The sequence below is a fragment of the Monodelphis domestica genome, chromosome 2 (genome assembly GCF_027887165.1).
Source record: "Monodelphis domestica isolate mMonDom1 chromosome 2, mMonDom1.pri, whole genome shotgun sequence".
Taxonomy (NCBI): Eukaryota; Metazoa; Chordata; class Mammalia; order Didelphimorphia; family Didelphidae; genus Monodelphis; species Monodelphis domestica.
In genome coordinates this window covers 171,739,950-171,754,973 of record NC_077228.1, presented here as the reverse complement: position 1 = coordinate 171,754,973, position 15,024 = coordinate 171,739,950, and the positions used below count along the sequence as shown (strand labels likewise).

Sequence of the window (15,024 nt, the reverse complement as noted above, 5' to 3'; positions counted from 1 at the left end):
AGATTGATATCTTGTTCAGTTTTCCATTGAGGACATATAACACAATGGACAGCTATAGGAAACAGCTATGGAATTGGTAGAAATTTCTTCAAAGACAATCCAGACATCCTATATGATGATCTTGGTTTCCAAGGACACCCCTCTTGAGGTGGAGATTCATGAAATTGTCCTGCTTAGAAGTTCCTAGATGTAAGGCTTTTGACTATTGGATGTAACCCAACCTTTGTTTTTCATGGCTAAAGTCATACTTTCATGCTATTACTGGTTTTTTAATGAGACTGCTTCCTCATAACTATCCTGTCAAAGTTGGGGATTTTTAACAGTTGAAACAACTAATTTCATTTCCATAGTAGTTCCAAGATTTACAATAATTTGGAAAATGATGCTTGTAGGTTAAGTGATTTATCTCGTGTCACCTGCAAGTTAAGCCCAACTTGTTTACCTGAATCCAAGTCTAGTACTCTATTTCACTGTTTCCAGTTGTCTGGCTCTATTAACTTTAGAGTAGACCTCCAACAATTTCCCTCAAGTTGAAATTCTGATGGATCAAGTGGTTGTTATCTTTAAGCTGTAAACTACACTTATTTGTGTTGCTTAAGCATAGTTCCTCATAAGCAAGCACTCAGACGTTGAAAAAATCTAGGCTAGAGAAGAGGCCTTCGTCATATGTAAGTGGACTATCTAAAATAAAAGGCAAGAGAAGTGAACCAGGTACTTTATAAACTGCCGGTAAAGTTCCCGGGCATACATAGCTGGGTGTGGCACGGGAGTGTTCTAACAGTATCTTTGTTTAAGAAATACTTTCAATTCGTGTTTTGACAAGGTGCCCTGGGCTGAATTTCCTCCCTCTCCCCAAGAAAAGTCTTTAAGAAGCGATGTAGTGAACTAGCAGGACCCCTGCATCTACAGAAAAATGCTGTGCCCTCACTTGCTTCGTATGACATCCCAAGGGAAGCTGTTGGTGTCTAATCAAAATTCCGTCTCACCCACCAACCCACTATTTGCCCACTGCACCTTCACCCTGGGACTACTGTGGGTGAAACCGATGCCTCAGTCGGCGGACTGTCTTTTGGCCACGGTGGGCTTGGGCTAAGGGTTCCCCGGGGTCCACAGTCTTTGAAATCTCGCCCAGAGTGAAAGGACTTAGTGCCCCACCCCACGTCACAGCACTTCCGGGCGTGATGGCCACGAGTTCCTCACCAACAACAACCCAGAACCTCTCCCGGGATCTGCGAGGGACTGTCTCCGGCACCAACGAAGCTTAGGGGGGTGGGCGGGACGGAGAAAACGAAGGCCAATAGGCGTAGAGCGGGTGTGTGGCTGGGGAGGACCGCTGGGTACGGAAGCCTAATTGGAACAATCGAGAGGGAGTTGTAGGAAACAACTCGCGACAGGGTAAAAGGGCAGGTCAGAGCCGTGAAATCCCGGCTGGAGGATTGGAGATCTGGAGCGCGGCTGGAGCGGGGTTGGGGGCCCAGTTTGGAAAAGTGCGTTATCGGGCTTGGAGAAGGAGAGGGATCGTCTCCGCGTGCGGGGCCCAAGGTGCGGGCGATTAAAGAGGCAGGTACCCAATCCGCAAAGGCGATGTTTAAAGGGGCAGCAGTTAGAGTGCTGGAGGCTCTGATGAGGGTCCGTGGGATGTGGAGAAAGGAGCCTCGTACTGCCGTCCAACAGACGATCCAAGCTCGGCGGAAGCAAATGTAGACCTTGGAGCTTGTCTAGTCCAACCCTGTCCCCCCTTTATTTTACAGATGGGGAAAACGGAGTTCCAGAGAGTTAAATGATTTATCCAAGGTCACACAGTGAGTAAGTAGCAAAGCTGAGACTCGAAACCTAGTTATTAGACCTCGATTCAATACTGTCTTTGACTACCCAGAGCTCCCTCTTCACTTTGCTTCCAGGCCAGATTTCTGCCCGCAGTGTGCTGGGTGGTACTGAGCAGTCACTTCCCCTCTGAACCTCAGTTTCCTCATCTGTAAAATGATGGGGTTGTATTAGATAAACCTTAAAGTCTTCTCCAGGGCAGATATCCCATGATTCTCTGACCCCCAAGTTAAGGTTCCCATCACCTACGCACATTTTCCTTTACTCTCCCCACCCTAGTCTCTCTTGAGCAATAGCTCTTGATTTTCTGCAGAGCTGGCGGGACCCTCATGTTTCCGAGTCCTGTCCTGGGGCCAGGGTGGCTACTGGAGGCTACTGCAAAATCGAAGCTGGACCATGGCCACCACCAGAAAAAATGTGACTGCTGGCATCATCATCATTGGAGATGAAATCCTCAAGGTGTGTGTGGGCAAAGGGGCCCCCACGTGATTTGTGCATGCCCCAACAGGCAGAGGCATGAAAGCACCTGGACCTGGACCCTAGGCAACCCTTCCCTTGTCCTTCTCCTTTCCCTGTAGGCTGGCTTATTGATTTGAATGGAGGGGGAGAACTGCTCAGGTTGGTCCAACTGGGAAAGAGGGAGTGAACTTCTCCTAAGTGCCACCTAGTCCAAACTCAAAGGTTCCATGACACAGACCTCCCACAGCCACACACCTCCTTTACAACGTGACTGATCCCTCTGCCAAACTGGTTACTTAACTCCCTCCATATTCTTGCTCAGCTGTGTTTTTTTTTCCCCTGGTGTCTGTAAAACTCCCTGAGGAATGGGGGGTGGGGGGAGGGAAGGTATGTTACATATTCATTTATTCAACAAACATTTATTGAGCACCAACTTCATACCTAGGATTGTAGACTAGATCACATGGGGAATGCAAAATCTGTTCACTTTCCTTAAGGAAAGGCTGGCAGATGCATTCTTTAAGCAATTATAGGGGCCAGGCATTATGCTAAGTGCTGGGGAGACTAATAAAAATTTGTCAAGGAGTTTATGTTTTTATGGCAATTCGGTGGTACAGTGGAAGACCTAAAGTCAAATGTGGCCTCAGACATTAGCTGTGAGAACCTGGGCAAATCACTGAACATCTTGGCTTCAGTTTCCTCAACTGTAAAATAGGGATAATAATAGCATCTACTTCCTAGGGTTGTTGTGAGGATCAAATGAAATATTTCGTAAAAAGTGCTTCAAGCAATGCCAGGCACATAGGAGATGGTATATAAATGCTAGCTACTGTTATTATTATTAATTGGGGAACACAAAGATAAAAAGTAAAGGAGGAATTCGATTGGTTTAAAATAGCTAAAGGACAAGCCTGTGTCACTTGCTCTAGGTGACACAGTGTGGTTTTGAGCTCCAAAGAGGAAGAGAGATCACTTCCAGGTGATTAAGCGAAACTGCATGGAGGAGGCTTTTGAGCTGAGCCTTGCAGGTTGGAGGCAGAAATGGTGGGGAAAATGTTCTAGGTGAAGGGAACAACCTGACCATTGGATTGAAGATAAGAGAGCACAAGTCAAGTTCAATAAGCTGTAAATAGTCTGATTTGGCCAGAATACAGGGTACGTGTGTAGGTGGGTAGAGTGCAGAAAGGTAGCCAGATCACTGAATGCTAGTATGAGCAATTTGGACTGTAGTCAGCCTGAAATAGGAAGGCAGTGGCAGATTTTGACCAGGATGATAATCAAAGCAGTATTTTAGGAGGATTAATTGGTCCAAGTGTCCTGTATAAGACAATTGAAGAGAGAGCCTAGTGGAGAAGGAAGAAGACAAGATGGACTGTGGTAATAGTCCAGACCAGAGGGGGGAAAAATGGACCTGACCCAGGATGTCCACAGTAAGAATGGAAGAACACTGGACTAATTGGGTTCACATGTCAGCTCTGCCACTCAGAAACTTGGAGATTTAGGGCAAATCCTAATAGAATTGACAGGACTTGTCAACTGATTAGAGGTGAGAAAGAAGGGAAAGAAAAAGTTACGTGTCATTCTGAAATAGAAAAGCCATGAAGGACAGATTCTAGAAGAAATATAACTTTATTTTGGACCTGGAGCTTAAAGAGCTGGAGGGCTCTTTCATCCAAGGGGAGATGTCCAAGGTCAGTTGAAGATACGGGTCTGGAGCCCAAAGAGACCAGTTTGTGCTGGAGATAAAGACTGGCTATTCATCTGCATGGAGTTGATAGTTGAAGCTATGGGAGAAGCCTAAAGTAGAATGCTTAGAGAGAAGAGTAGAGGGCTAAGCATGGCATTTATTAAACCCAACAAGTGGCTAATTCCAAATTTCAAACCTAAATGATTTTCCATTATCTACTGTTTTGCCTTATTCATTGATCTCTCTTTCTCCCACCTACCCACTTCTATGGTATCTCCAAGAAAGTGGGTCTCTTGGGGGGCAGCAAGCTGGCTCAAAATGGGTTCAAATCTGGCCTCAGTCACACCCTAGCTGTGTAACCCTGGGTAAGTCACTTACCCCTGTTGCCTAGCCCTTGCCACTCTTCTGCCTTGAAACCAATACATAGTATTGATCCTAAGACAGAAGGTAAAGTTTAAGAAAGAAAGAAAAGAAATGGCTTCCTTCTCTACCAGGTGGGAGTAGGAACCCTCTCTCAACCTGACAAAACAACATTCTCCTTCATTTCCCCCAGGGTTACACTCAGGACACCAACACCTTTTTCTTGTGCCGGACCCTTCGAACCATGGGTGTCCAGGTGTCCCGGATCGCTGTGGTACCAGATGAGGTGATGGCCATTGCAGAGGAAGTGGCTTCCTTCTCCACCCGATTCACTCATGTTCTCACCTCTGGGGGCATTGGACCCACCCATGACGACATCACCTTTGAGGCTGTAGCCCAGGCTTTTGGGGACAAACTTGAGCCCCACCCAGAGTTGGAAAAAGCTGTGAAAGCCCTGGGGGTCACTGGGCTAGAGAAGATGGTTCGGGTGCCTTCCACTGCCCGTCTCCACTATGGCACTGACCCCAAGACTGGAAACCCCTTCCAATTCCCCCTGGTTTCTGTCCGAAATGTCTACCTCTTCCCGGGCATACCAGAGCTGCAGCAGCGGGTTCTCAGGGGGCTGTCAGAGCTATTCAAGAATGAAGGGATGCAGTTTCACCTTTGTGAGTTATACCTGGCACAGGAAGAATCGGCAGTTGCTTCCATCCTCACAGAAGCACAGACCCACTTTGGACATCGACTTGGCATTGGCTCCTATCCAGACTGGAATAGCAACTACTACCGAGTTAAACTGACACTGGACTCAGATGAAAAGGAAGCAGTGGAGGAAGCCCAGGCCTACCTGACAGCCCACCTGCCCCCTGGAGCCCTAGTGCCATTTACATCCAATGCAGTGGAGCAGGCTGGGGAGGCGGTATACAAGCTAGCCAAGTCAGGTAGGAAGAAGGCTGCTGGAGGAGGTGGGGTGAGCATCCCATTCCTTTGGCCACCTCAGGTCTCTGCTGGCTTTGTCTTGGGAATGGGGAGGGTAGCCAGTAGACCTTGTGACCAGAATTATGGTTTGCTATCTGTAACTTTCCTTTCCATACAAACAGTGCTAGCAGGTGGGTGGCGAGACCTCCACTCTGCTTTTGGATCCTGCCTCTGGTTTCTCCAAGGGCAGTTGTACTGCTTGTCAGGGAAACTCGAGAGGAAATTCATGCTTTACAGGCAAACAGCTGGACTAGAGATGACCTCTGGAGTTTCCTTCCAGCTCTCAGATTCTATATATTCTACAGTGCCCAGTGACAACTGACTTAGTCCTAGCCCCTGAGGTGGGACCAGATTGAAGAGGTGTTGAGCAGTGGAGAGGCTGGGGAATTCCTGTGAAAACATCCCACAATCCCCTCTGATGGTTTGTGTATGTGTCTCCTCTGTGCTCCCAACATTCTTGGCAGGGACTCCCCTGGGGGAGAAGGTGACAGGGGCCTTGAAGACAGTGGAGGAGGCCCTTTCGAGGTACACCCTGGCCCAGCTATGTGTAGGCTTCAACGGGGGAAAGGACTGCACTGCCCTCCTACACCTCTTCCACGCTGCTGTACAGAGGTACCCCAAGCCCTGGAATGAGCAATAGCTGGCAGGCCCTCCCTGAGGTGCATGCTCCCCAGGACAGCTGCTTGCCACCAACCAGTGACTCCCCCATCCCTCCTTCCTGGGTCCATTCACCCCATTTCTCCATCATGGGTGTGTGTCATTGTTGAGGGGGAGGCTGTTCACTGTCATTTCAACAAGGATGTGTAAGTAGGGCACTGTGCTAGACACCAGGGAAGATGCATATGGTTTATTGGACATGAGCCCTGCCCTCACATAGCTTATAGTTTTGTTGCTGTGACACAATTACAACGAGTGACAACTAAAGAGCAAAAACACATTCGATAACCAAGTGTTGGATCCTGTGCCATAGAAGATAAATGTTTAACTTGAGCTGGCAGAAACAAGGCTAGGGGTGGCTTCCTGGAGTAAAGGAACCTTAAGCCGGGCCTTGGGGGCGGGTGTGCAGGATTTAGCTACAGAAAGAGGAGTAAGGAAGATGTTCCAGAAGGGGGTGGGGGGAGAGAGTGCATAATGTTTTAAGGGGCTCTCTGTATAAACGGAAGAGCCCATGGGTCCTGACCCCTCTCACCACCTACCCAAAGGAAATTCCCAGAGTCCAAGGTTCCGCTGCACATCCTCTATATTCGTGGCATCTCCCCCTTCCCAGAGCTGGAGCAATTTCTGAAGGAGACAGCCAAGAGGTACTGGGGATCAGGAGTTTGGGCTTGGGAGAGATGAGGGTTATGGGAGTTAAGTGGTTGGGGAGTGGCTTGATTGTGGGTTCAAGAGGTGGTTTATGGGGCCCTCTCCAGGTATAAGCTGCAGGTCTTACAGTTTGAGGGTGACATGAAGCAGGCATTGTGTGAACTTCGGGTACAGAACCCCAATCTGGAGGCTGTGTTGATGGGCACGAGAAGGACGGATCCCTCATCCCGAAGCCTCTCTCCCCTCAGTCCCACAGACCCAGACTGGCCCCAGTATATGCGCATCAACCCACTACTGGTGAGAGGGAGAGGATTCCCAACTCATACCGCCACCTTCCAAGCCCCACTGACATCACTGACTCCATCCTTTTTTCCTGTAGAATGGGACAGATGGAGTTTGGGGAAAACTCAGGAGGGATCAGATAGAGACTAGGACCAGTCTACGATCCTTTTTTAAAAAATAGGGGGAGGGAGCTGAGGATGAGGTGCTCGGTTTCACCTGTAAAGTATAGGAGAGCATCAGAAGGCAGACAGCCCCTCCCTCTAGGGATCAAGATGGGGAATAGGGTGAGTAGAAACGCTTGGGTCTGTCCATTCTCCCCAAAGTGGAAGGTCGGGGGAGGGGGCAGATGACCCAAACGTAGCTGGACCTGTCCAGTAAACTGACTGTCATCCCCCAGGACTGGACTTACAGAGACATCTGGGATTTCCTCCGTCAGCTGTTTGTTCCTTACTGCATCCTGTATGATTGGGGGTAAGAGCCAGTGTGGGGAGAGGTTGGAGATAAGGAGATGCTCAAATGAGGAGTCAGGTGTTTACAATTACTGTTGTCTTCCTTCTCTGTTTCCAGCTACACATCCCTTGGCAGCCAGGAGAATACAAAGAAGAATGTGGCCCTGAAGTACCAGGGCCCAGGGGGCTGCCCTGCCTATCGACCAGCCTACCAACTGGAGAATGAGAATGAGGAGCGAAACTCCCGAACCTGACTCTGGACTTGCTGTTAGGCTGGGGACTGTCCCCATCTGCTGCCCCGATTGTCTCCCAACCCCAGCAGCCCTGCCATCAGAGCTAACCAATAAATGGTGCCTGCTACAGTGTCTACAGCTTCTGCCACTCCATCCTTTCTTGTGCTCAAAGCTACCACAGACGTGACTGGGAGCCCCCCAAGCTTCAGCCCCAAAGGCCCAGGGGTTGGGCAGAAACCCAGAAGTAGAGGGTCAGGCTAGAAATCCTTGGCATTGAAGTTGGGGGTGGGAGAGGGATGTTAAATGGGAATGGGACAGGGGCAGAGGAGTGCGAAAAAGGAGAGGCTGGATAGGCTTGAGCTAACTCTGATGCTTCTCGATGCCAACATCAGCAGGGTTCCACGTGAGGATATATGACCTGGGGAAGAGGGCGGAGGGAGCTGGGCCAATGGGTAGTTTGGCAGGATGCCCAGGGTCTCCTACACAGGGAGGGGAGGGACAAGGGGTCAGATACTCCCACCCAGCCCAGGCTGACAGGCTATTATTCCCCGTTCCAGAATCTCCCCTTGCCTCATCCAGGAGCTTTGTCTCTGCTAGTCATGAGGGCACCCAGTCCCAGGGTAGGAGAATGTTTATAAAAGCCAATGGAGCCAGCCCCTTTTCTCCCACTGAGAAACATCCCCATGCAACCGAAGGCTGTGCCTGTGGCCCAGACCTTGCCCTTCTCCCTCAGCCAGGCCCTTCGTGATGCTGGGTTCCGACTACCTGTCACCAAGATGGGCACAAGCTGGGGGGTACTCCAGCGATTCCTGAAGGAGGCGGCTTATATCCTTCTCTGCTGCTGGTGTATTAAGGAGCTGCTAGACTAGCCCAGGGATTCAGGACTCTCCCTGCCCATCCTCATCTTTGTCACCACATCCAGTATTCTCAGGTGGGCAACATCGAGTCCCATTAGGGACAAGACTTGACCCTTCTTGGCAATATTCCTTCCTCTGAGCCTACCCTTTTCTCCTTCTAGTGCCTTCTCCATCTCCGAGCCTGCTTGTGTCCTCTGTGCTTACCGGAGGGTATCAATAAATGAGTGGAGTGCAATGCCTACCGTGAGCTGTGTGGGCTTCCCGCCTCTTTCAACCTTGGGGCCATTTGATTTCTGGCCTCTCTGGACAACCAGAGCCAGTGCCTGGCACAGGCAGGATCTCAGTGAGCTGGTACAGAGGGAGGGCAAGGTAGAAGTCCATAGGAACAAGGAGGTAGGGAAATGGCTGGTCTTGGGCCAGCTTGGGGCTTTTGGTCTGTTTTGGGAGGGTTTTTATCTGTTGAGGAAATGTGACCCTTGATAAAATGGAATGGGGTGGGTGAGGGTGGGAGAACCAATGGGTTAGTATTAAGGGCCCCTCCCTGTCTAGTATTGCTACCATATTCAAAAGCTGCTCTATCTCAGACATAGCACACACCACCCTCCTGTGCAAAAATGCCAGGGAGAGACTACCTCTCCCTCAAGACCTTGGATTCCATTATCCTCTGCTAAAATATAGGGAGAAGGACAGCATTCTCTTGTCCCAGTTCTTGGTTTGGTGTAGAAAATGAGACCAGGATGATGAAGAGAGATGCAACTTTCACAACCCAATCTACCCCCTTCCCTTCTCAAGGGCCTGGCCCCCATTTTGCCCTAACCTATCCTGTGACTCAGGCCCTGGCCTCCTGCCTCTACCAGGCCCTTTCCTGTCTCCCGACCCATGACCAACCCCACTCCACCCAGCTGGATTTGGGGTATTGCCCAAAGGGGGAGGGGGATGGTCTGACTACAGAGGGGTAAGAATGGAACCTATGCCAGGGGAATGGAGTGGGCAAAGGGATATTTGGCAAAGGAGACTTTGGGGAAGTGGTGGGTGGAGATGGGCAGAGCTGTGGTCTGTGAGAGGGGAAAAAAAAAGTCAGAAAAAGCGGCAGTGACAGGGATTCAATATGCAATTTGAGCTGGGGGGAGGAGGGTAGACACTCCAGAGGGTGAGACCTGGCAGCTGGAAGGGATATGGTTAGGAATCAGTAGCGTGCCCCCCCCCCCTTCCATTCCTCCTCTCATTGCATTCACATCAAAAAGATCCTCTCTTTTTCTGGATGAATCTGGTGTCGAGAACAATAAAAATCTGCCTCTGTCACGGGCTTAGTAGAGAAGTGGGCTGGTTTTCTTTTCCCTACCAGCCTCTCTGCCATCTCCAGGATCCCAAGCTTACAGGGGGGAAAGAGGAGATCGAAGCAACCCTGTGCCCCTTCTTCTACCCCTCCTGTTCTGGTTGGTATAAGCTAATGATGTCAGACTCAAATAGAAACTGGGGCCATTGATCCATACTCAAAGATATTTATGGGCTGGCCACATATTAACCTCTTTCTCCAAATGTAATGTTCTCCATGTTTTATTGTATTTTTATTTTGTTGAATATTTTCCCATTGGAATCTGGTTCTGCGGCAGTCCCTGGGGAGTGTTGAGACAGCCCAAGGCACCTTCCATCTACTTCCCCTGGAGAGTGTATCCCTTTCCCTTTTCCAGAGTTCCAGGCTGAGCTGTCCTAGGTTGGGGCCTCCGGGGAGAAGTCCGTATAGGTATTCTGGTCCGGGTAGACAAGCTTAGAGCCTACCCTGGAAACACTGAGGGATGCTTTTTAGTAATTTGTTTCATAAATGCATGGAGTGCTGGGGAATTCTGTTCTCTGGGACCGCTGGCTACTTTATGAAGCCAAGTCTCATTGGTTACAATGAAGGCTCAAAGCCTTGAGTGACAATATAATTCACTGCACAGTAGTTATTTGGGTGTTTTGATTGAGGGGGTGTCGGGAGTGAAGAATGCTGTTTGTTTCTCCCACCCAGTGCCCCAATGGGCAGTGCCAAATTTTATGCTCTCTGTGGCTGAAGGGGAAAGGGAAAAAGATATCGGGGCGCTCTTTGAGCAGAGGTCCTGGGGACTCGAAAGGGGCTTCCCCGGGACACCGGGGGCTTTCCGAGGCAGCGCGGACATCTAGTGGCTTCAAGGAGAACTGAAGCCACCTCGGAGATCGGAAGCTAGACGTGGAGAGACAGGGGACCATGGGGCGAGAACTCAGCCCGAAAGGGACTCCTGCAAATGCCCTGGAAAGAGGAAAAACGGAGCTCGAACCTGGGCTTCACAGCCGCTCCAGTAGGGGGTCCCATGGAGGGGATTCAGACCCTTGGATTAGTAGTAAGAAAGGTATTAATTTACCGCAGAATAAACTGGATATTAGTTTTTTTTTTTTAATAAAAGAACAATAAAAGGAAACCATCCACTTGGTATCCAGTGTCTTCCTAATTGTGAGTCGGGAAGGGGTCACTAAAGAGCTGTGGACCACCAGCACCAGTTTTTTGTTTGTTTGTTTGTTTTTTCTGCCTATATTTGCATCTCAGTTGCATCTGAATCATTTCCTTTCTGTAAAAAAAAAAAAAGTCCCCCTCACTCTTTCCCCGACTAGGTCCTCCTTCCCTGTGGTTGTCCCCCACCTCAGGTCCCACTCATCTCAAATTCTCCCATTCCCTTCTCCTCTCTGGCCTGACCAACCCCTCAGATCCCTGCCCTTCCCCCTGGCTCTCTCAATGCCTTCTTCCTTCCAGTCTCAGTTCCTATCTACGACTCTACCAATCTCGGGCTCTGGATCTAAACTACCCCCAAACTACTAATTAGATCTGATGTCTCCTCGCTCCGGACCAGCGCCTCCTGCAGTTCAGTGGGGGGGGGGGTAGCGGTGGGGGTAGGGAGTGGGGCGGGTGTATTTGCACCACTTGCCTCTCCCTCCCTGCCGCCCCCCTCCCCCCCCTAGTAGTTTTGGAAACTTGCTCCCCAGAGCTTCCTGGGGCTAAATTTAAATTTACCTGCCTGGGCCCTGGGGGGCGCAAAGATCCCAGCGGAGATTAGAACGTTGGAGTAGACGGCTTTGCACCCGAAGCCCGGAATAGGCACCGGAGTTATAAATAGAGCCGCCCGCAGATGCTAGTGGGGAGAGACTGAGGGAAGGGGAGGGTGCCCCCCCAGGCAGCCGCGGCCTCTTCAGGTGGGTTGGTGGGTTGGGCGGTCGCGGTGGGAGCGCTGGGGGGAGGGGGAGGGGCGGCGGCGGCTGAGGGGGCTGCGGTCTGGGCGCCCCCAGTGGTTTCCTGGGCGGCTGAAACTTCGAGGGAAGCGGTGGAAGCGGTGGGGGGCCAGAAGTTAGAAGGTGGGCACAGCAGGTATACTCACTTGGGGTCTCAGCTTCCCTGCTAGAGTTGTGGTTGGCTCCCTTATCCCAAAAGGCAGTTCCTCCAGACCTTCAGGACTACAGAATTCCTCCTTTGCCCACCCTAATTATCAGAGCGTTTACTCTCCAACCATGTGCCTTCCTGGCTACCCCTTCTCCTATCTTTACTTCCATACCAGAAGATGAGGTGCCAACTCCCACTGCCAACTCCATTCTCTGGGTAAATATCCTTATTTTCGGTTTACTTACTCGAATGCCCCACCCAACCTTCTCCTCCCTCCCTAGGTGGTTCGCCTAGCCAAGTGGGTAGTTTACCGTCTTGGTGTAGAAAGGGGAATGGGAGAGGGGAGGATTGAGCTCAAGCCTGGGGAGTCGGGAGTTTCTCTGCCACTTCCCTCGGGAGGCACCTGCAGGCCTCTCTCATCACACCCATCACCCAAGCCCAGACCAAGCCAGGCAGACAGGCCAAGGTGGCAGGAGGTAGCCTAAGAGGGCCAGTGTTCCAGAGTGGGGTCAGGGGAACAGCAGGGCCAAGAAGTCTGCATTTCTTTACTTCCAATGAAACGGTTTTGTTTAAGATAGCCAGAAAAGGATGCTTTAGGCTGCCTTCCCTCCGCCATCCACCTAGGCTAAGTAAAAGAACAGGAATAATTCGATTCTTAGGGAAACAAAGAATCCAAATTCCTTGCATTTGCTTAAGGTACCAAGATGCCACCCCAGCCCATACCCCAGCTTTGTGGGGGAACTATTAGCAGAGGCCGGACTCTTTCAGTTTGGCACCTGACCTCCTTCACAACCTAGGAGGTCGTGGCAACCTTTCCTGCCCCTTAGTAGTGTGACCTTGGCAAGTCAAATAAAGTGAAATTGTTTCATCTGTAAAATGGGAATACTAATACACGTAATGCCTACCTCACAGGGTTGTTGTGAGGCTCAAATGAAATGTTTGTAAGGCGCTTTGTAGATTTCAGTGCTATCTAAATAATAGTTATTATTCCTAACATTATCGTTATTTCTTATGCCAATTTGTCTTTGGCTCTCCCTACCAATTCCCTCCCGCCTAATGGGTGCCCTCTCTCTACTGATTCCTTTCAACTCTACCCCTGGCATAGCCTCTTCTTGATTTCGAATGTGCCCCTGGCACTGCCCCCTCTCGCCTGGCACCGGCCCTTCCCCAGGCCAGTCTGTCCCAGGAGGTAGGGAAGAAAGGAAGAAACCCCGGCCTGGATCCAATTCCTTCCAAACTCTTACAAACCGGACTCTGTCCGCCGAGGCCAGGAAGAAAACCCGGAGAAAGTCTCTGACCATCGACCGAGGGACTGAGGCCGGGGGACTGGAAGGGGGGTGGGGGGTGCGGAGAACGAATGGGAACAGATTGAAAACCCGGAGCGGATCTCCCGAATAAGTCTTCCCACCCCTTCACACACATACACATACACATACACACACACACACACACACACACACACACACCCCTTAAATGCCCCAGAACCTCACCCCCCTAATTCTCCAGTGAGATAATGTCTGGGGGTGGGGGGCTGTTTGCCTTGGCCTGGGCCCTCTGGGGCGCCTCACACTTTCCGCCCCTGGCTGGGGCGCAGGGCAGCGGCCCCGAGGCTGAGTCACGGCCGGCTGGGGAGGGAGTGTAGATGAGGGAGGGGCCCGGACCCGAGCTCCGCCCCTCCCCCAGCCAGGGGATCCCAGGTCAGCCCGGGTGAGGGACTGGGCCCCCGCGTCGCCGCCCATTGTGGTCCAACAGGTTCAGCTAGTGTCCCGCGAAGCCACCTGCTTGGGGGGGGGGAACCCCCGAGTCTAGAAGGGGAAGGGAGAGAGCAAGTCTGACCCGGTTCGGCCTGGCGAAAATGGGAAAAGAACCTGGCCAGTTTGACTGGGCTGGGAGGGGAATTTCAGGGAACGGTAGGCGCCAGGCTCCTAACGGAGCCTCCCAGTCCGCTCCAGTCCCTTTGGCTGGGGACAGGGTGAAGTACAAAGTGCCCTCCCTCACTCAGGTGGCTGTCCTGCCATAAACTCATTAGCCCCTACCTAGATTCCTCCCTCAGAGCTGTAACCTCCGGGTCGCGTTCAGGCCAGGGTATCCCTTCTTAGTGGCCTCAGTTTCCCCAATAATCGAAAGGTGAAAGGAATTCAAGGCGCCCTAGCTTGAAGAGGAGGGGCGGGGAGAAGAAGCAACGTGCCATCCCCATTCCTCCGCCCCTTTTCATGAACCCAGCCCCTCCCCAGTGGCTGTGCCAAGGCCGCAGCCGGGCACAGGGCTGAAGCTCAGAGGCCGAATTCTGCCTTCAGGCTTAACCTAGGCGTAGGTCCCCACCCCGTGGGGCACCGTCCCGCGTGTGGGAGGGACATATAACAAAGTCTCCAAGTCCAGACCCCTTTCCTCCAGTCCAGGAGGGATGGGGGGGGGGGGGGAAGGATAAAGGACAAGGATCTCAGGCCTTGGGTGACTCCACCCTCTCCCCCCTCCCTCCTTCTGCTGGGCTTCTGCTGTGACCTGATTATTTCCCCTGCTCTGGTTTACCACCCTTCTCTCGCCCTACACTAGGTCCCTGATTCTGCACCCAATCAATTCCCCCTCTTCCATTAATTCCTTCACAAGCCACTCCCTCTCTTGCTGTCCCACTCTTTGGGGAGCCCTTTGGGACGGGATGGGAACACTGGGGGGATGGGGGAGGGGCTGGTGCCCAGGCCGCGGCAGACACAAGGTCCCCAACCCCCCTTCTCCCTGTACCATTCCAGTCCAGAAGCCCCGCCCCTCTCCCCAAGGGCCAAGTGTGGGGCGGGACTGAGATTTCGATTGACGGACATCCTAACGAATAGACGAGCTGGGCGGTGGAGCTAAGGGGCGGGGGCGGGGCATCCCCCTCGGGTTGGATGGGGGTAGAGGGTGGGGTTTGGGTTAAGGTGGACTGGGCGAGATAGCTGCTGGAGGAGGGAGAGGGGAAGAGGTACTCGCGGCAGGTGAAGGGAAAAAGAAGGAGAGAAGCAAAGCAGAGAAAAGAGGAGAGAAGGGCAGAGGAAGGCAAAAGAGGAAGGAAGGAGAGCCTGGAAGGGGAAATAGTAGAGAAGGACGGACAGTGCAGCGTCCTAAAGGGACAGGCTGGACTAAGGGGTTGAAGTTTATGTCCTTATTGGGCGGAGGGGGGGCCTAAGGGGGGGTGGAAAACCAGGAAGTGACAGAGGGTGTTGCTAGGGCTGGG

The 15,024-nt window shown here is 51.7% G+C and overlaps 2 protein-coding genes and 1 long non-coding RNA gene across 8 annotated transcripts; 2 read left to right on the top strand and 1 right to left on the bottom strand.

The window, feature by feature from the left end:
- The first annotated feature begins 1,179 nt into the window (after positions 1–1,179).
- FLAD1 (flavin adenine dinucleotide synthetase 1) lies at positions 1,180–7,706 on the top strand. Of its 6 annotated transcripts, none has more exons than XM_007482012.2 (9): positions 1,180–1,542; positions 1,752–1,802; positions 2,138–2,283; positions 4,524–5,268; positions 5,770–5,917; positions 6,508–6,606; positions 6,718–6,907; positions 7,290–7,363; positions 7,460–7,706. In XM_007482012.2, exons 2-9 carry the CDS (start codon positions 1,781–1,783, stop codon positions 7,593–7,595), a joined length of 1,560 nt encoding a protein of 519 aa, XP_007482074.1. In that variant the 5' UTR covers positions 1,180–1,542; positions 1,752–1,780; the 3' UTR covers positions 7,596–7,706. The 6 variants fall into 6 exon arrangements, 5 of the variants coding, with proteins under 5 accessions (XP_007482074.1, XP_056672299.1, XP_007482073.1 ...); XM_056816321.1 differs by having other exon boundaries at positions 1,316–1,560; XR_008916299.1 differs by lacking the exon at positions 7,460–7,706 and adding an exon at positions 6,990–7,176 and having other exon boundaries at positions 1,328–1,560.
- A 512-nt stretch (positions 7,707–8,218) lies between these two features.
- On the top strand, positions 8,219–8,670 carry LENEP (lens epithelial protein). The gene is made up of 2 exons (XM_007482009.3): positions 8,219–8,505; positions 8,593–8,670. Exon 1 carries the CDS (start codon positions 8,219–8,221, stop codon positions 8,441–8,443), a length of 225 nt encoding a protein of 74 aa, XP_007482071.1. The 3' UTR covers positions 8,444–8,505; positions 8,593–8,670.
- Positions 8,671–10,880: 2,210 nt separating this feature from the next.
- LOC103102804 (uncharacterized) lies at positions 10,881–14,994 on the bottom strand. The gene is made up of 3 exons (XR_008916300.1): positions 13,853–14,994; positions 11,454–13,621; positions 10,881–11,013 (listed from the first exon to the last, which is right to left on the bottom strand). It is a non-coding gene; the product is annotated as an uncharacterized LOC103102804 (long non-coding RNA).
- Between the last annotated feature and the right edge of the window lie 30 nt (positions 14,995–15,024).

What these genes read in the sequence shown, in the direction of transcription:
- FLAD1 (XM_007482012.2), top strand. Translation starts at nt 1,781, where the DNA reads ATGATTTATCCAAGGTCACACA. An exon ending in TGCGCATCAACCCACTACTG is followed by an intron (nt 6,908 to 7,289) that starts GTGAGAGGGAGA and finishes GTCATCCCCCAG; the next exon opens with GACTGGACTTACAGAGACAT. An exon ending in TGCATCCTGTATGATTGGGG is followed by an intron (nt 7,364 to 7,459) that starts GTAAGAGCCAGT and finishes CTCTGTTTCCAG; the next exon opens with CTACACATCCCTTGGCAGCC.
- LENEP (XM_007482009.3), top strand. Translation starts at nt 8,219, where the DNA reads ATGGAGCCAGCCCCTTTTCTCCCACTGAGAAACATCCCCATGCAACCG.